The sequence below is a fragment of the Homarus americanus genome, unplaced genomic scaffold (assembly GCF_018991925.1).
Source record: "Homarus americanus isolate GMGI-L3 unplaced genomic scaffold, GMGI_Hamer_2.0 scaffold26019, whole genome shotgun sequence".
Lineage (NCBI taxonomy): Eukaryota > Metazoa > Arthropoda > Malacostraca > Decapoda > Nephropidae > Homarus > Homarus americanus.
In genome coordinates this window covers 162,501-165,592 of record NW_024736369.1, presented here as the reverse complement: position 1 = coordinate 165,592, position 3,092 = coordinate 162,501, and the positions used below count along the sequence as shown (strand labels likewise).

Here is a 3,092-nt window from a genome sequence, read left to right as displayed (position 1 = left end):
CGAGTTACCGCAGAAGAATTACGTCATCTCGGAACATTAGAAGAAAACGGTTCTCTTTTCACCCCAAACTAATATAAAAGTTGAGGTAGAGTCTCTCCCTCTCTCTCTAATCTATAACTAATATTTATATACTTTCAATAATATGTAAATTCCTTCCTAGGTATACATAGGTGGATTACATTAGAAAGAAGCATTATTATTGTTTTTTGTGTATTATCCTCGGTATATTTGTAAGTAAGTAAGTAAGCTCGATAATTTTAAATAAAACCAAAGGAGGAAAATTTTCAGTCTAAAAAAACTAACTAATCAAAACAAATAAATAAATAAATAAATAAGTCCTGAATCAATAGCAACGAGCAATAGTCCAAAACTTCTCACTTTCCCTCCACAAAGAGACAAAATAAACATACAAGGAATTAGACCAAGACAGAGACCTCCCTGGATCCTCTTCTACCTTGAGCCATTTATCTAAGGAGAGATGACAAAGGGAGAAAATAAGTGGAGAGAAAAATAGAGATAAACATAAGAGAAGAGAAAGAAAAATAAAGAGAAGAGATAAAAATAACGAAAAAAAAAAGATAAATAAGAAATAATCAATACCAAACATTGTGAAATATACCACACTACCATTACTACTTCCATAAACAACCATTAACCCTAGATCGGAATACACAACTCTAAAAAAAAAGAGTAAAAACAAACTAAACTATAAAAGGAAATTGTGAACTGAACACGCCAGCGAGGAGAGGGTGAAACAAGACCACTTTAACATGACCTTCTCGAGCAAATTTGAACCCCCTCTTAACCATTCAATAAGGCCTGGGAAATAGCCCTCGATTCTACCATATCTCCAATGCCATTTATTAACCTATTATTCCTTTCATATGAGGTTACATAAGCGTCTGCTGTATTTGGACTGTAATTTATAACTTCACCATCTACTGTACCGTTCTACCACCCACTGTACCGTCCTATCATCCACTAGAGTCACCCCACCATCCACTGCATCGTAATACCACCTACTATACCGTCCTACCACCCACTGTACCGTCCTACCATCCACTGTACCGTTCCACCATCCAGTGTAACCATTCCATCACATCAGCGCTCACACACTCCCCTCTCCTCACGTACTGTTTCATTCCATAAATAAATTGGACAGCCGGAGCGACACGACACAACAATAGCGGGCATTCACATCTGTTGCACCACCAGACATACAAACAAACATCTGTTGCACCACGAAACATGCATACAAACCCACATCTGTTGCACCACGAAACATGCATACAAACCCACATCTGTTGCACCACCACACACACACACACACAAACCCACATCTGTTGCACACAATTGAGAGCCCCAACATATCTGACTTGTGATTGTCTTCGTCGAATTTAAACTAACAATAAATAAATTGACTATCAAAATTTTAAATAAATCTCAATCTTGAGGTAAAAAAAAAATAAATCCTAACAAAATCTTAAAGTAATGATACCTATTGGATATTCTGTCTATAGGAGGGAAGGGGTGTGAGTTAGTTAGTCAGCTCTATGAACGTCACTTATGAATGCCTGATCTCAATTGGAACTTTCTACCCAACACCACCCGATCTCGAGGCGGTGTTTCCCTTCAACATGTAGCAGTAAGTAACTCTCAGTCACTAATGATGTTAATTGTTTAGTTTGAGGGGATATTTAGAGGATATTTATGTTTATTAATAAGTCTTAACTGAGGTCTTCTGTCCACTTGTTCTGTCAACACTCAAAACATCCCCTCTTATTACCCACGCTTCCCTCCCTCTCCCCTCTCCTTACCATAACTGTTTCAAGTCTTCACTCCCCTCAGTAACTCCCCTCTGTGTTAGTAAGGCAGGATGGTCCTCTTTTCCTTCCCATTCCATCCATCCTCACCCTTCCCCTCCACTCCTCTTCCTCTCCTCCCCAACACCCACCTCTCAGTCGTCTCTTGGCAGGCTCTTCTCCACTTTCTCTCACTTACCTTCCCCAACTTTACCCCACCCCACCCCTCCCTACCCCAACCACACCTCCCTAACCCATCCTCCTCTTCCACCACTCACCTCTCTGTCATCTCCGGGTAGGTTCTCCTCCGGGGGCAGCTCCGGGAGGCGGGAGACCTTCCTGTCGTAGCAGCATCGGTGAAGCTGACGGTCAAGGAAGCGGAAATTCTCATAAGTCCGGCGGAGGACCCAGGAGCGGCCGAGGGACGCCACCTGCACCAGGAGTGAGCGGTTCTCAGCGTCCTCCCCGCTCCCGCTGCCGCTGCCTCCGCTACACAGTGGCTTCAGCTCCTCAGACACCAACGACACCTGTTGATAAGAACACGACACGTCAGGTATGTTACTAAAACAAACAAACATGACTCAATAACTATAACATGATTCAATAGTAATTTTAACATGATTCAACAATACTATTAACATATAAACAAATTCTCTCGTAACAAAATAACGTGATATAATAACTCTTAACCAAAAGACTTATGTATTATAGTCTGCCCTACCACTTTAACCTACCTGTATACTGTACTTAATTATAGTCTCATTGTTATATGTAAATTATACTCTAATCTTTATTTAATATATAATTAACATAACATAGCATCACCTTACAAGTTATAACCAATTAATTAATATATTGTAGCCATAACTTTAAAATATAGTAACATAATGTAACCTCACTTTAACATACATTTAATTTAAAATAACCTCGTCACCTACACCTGTTCAATCATCACACCTGTTCAACCCTCACACCTGTTCAACCCTCACACCTGTTCAATCATCACACCTATCAACCACCACACCTGTTCAACTACCCACACCTGTCAAACCACCCACACCTGTCAAACCACCCACACCTGTCAAACCACCACACCTGTTCAACCACCCACACCTGTCAACCATCCACACCTGTTCAACCACCCACACCTGTCAACCACGCTAACACGATTCACTTCATTTCAACAGGTAAACAGCATATGTATGTGTGTTAATGTGGGTTAATGTGATATGCATGTGTAATATTGAGTGTCAACATATCACATGAATATTGAATAGCATCTGTTGTTAG

The 3,092-nt window shown here is 40.5% G+C and overlaps 1 protein-coding gene across 1 annotated transcript in view; it reads right to left on the bottom strand.

The window, feature by feature from the left end:
- Positions 1-2,080: 2,080 nt before the first annotated feature.
- Positions 2,081-3,092, bottom strand: part of LOC121872159 (rho GTPase-activating protein 32-like) — a gene marked incomplete at its 3' end in the record, with an annotated part of 107,721 nt that continues 106,709 nt past the window's right edge. The window contains 1 exon segment of the mRNA XM_042374837.1: positions 2,081-2,329. Coding sequence (XP_042230771.1) covers positions 2,081-2,329 — 249 coding nt within the window.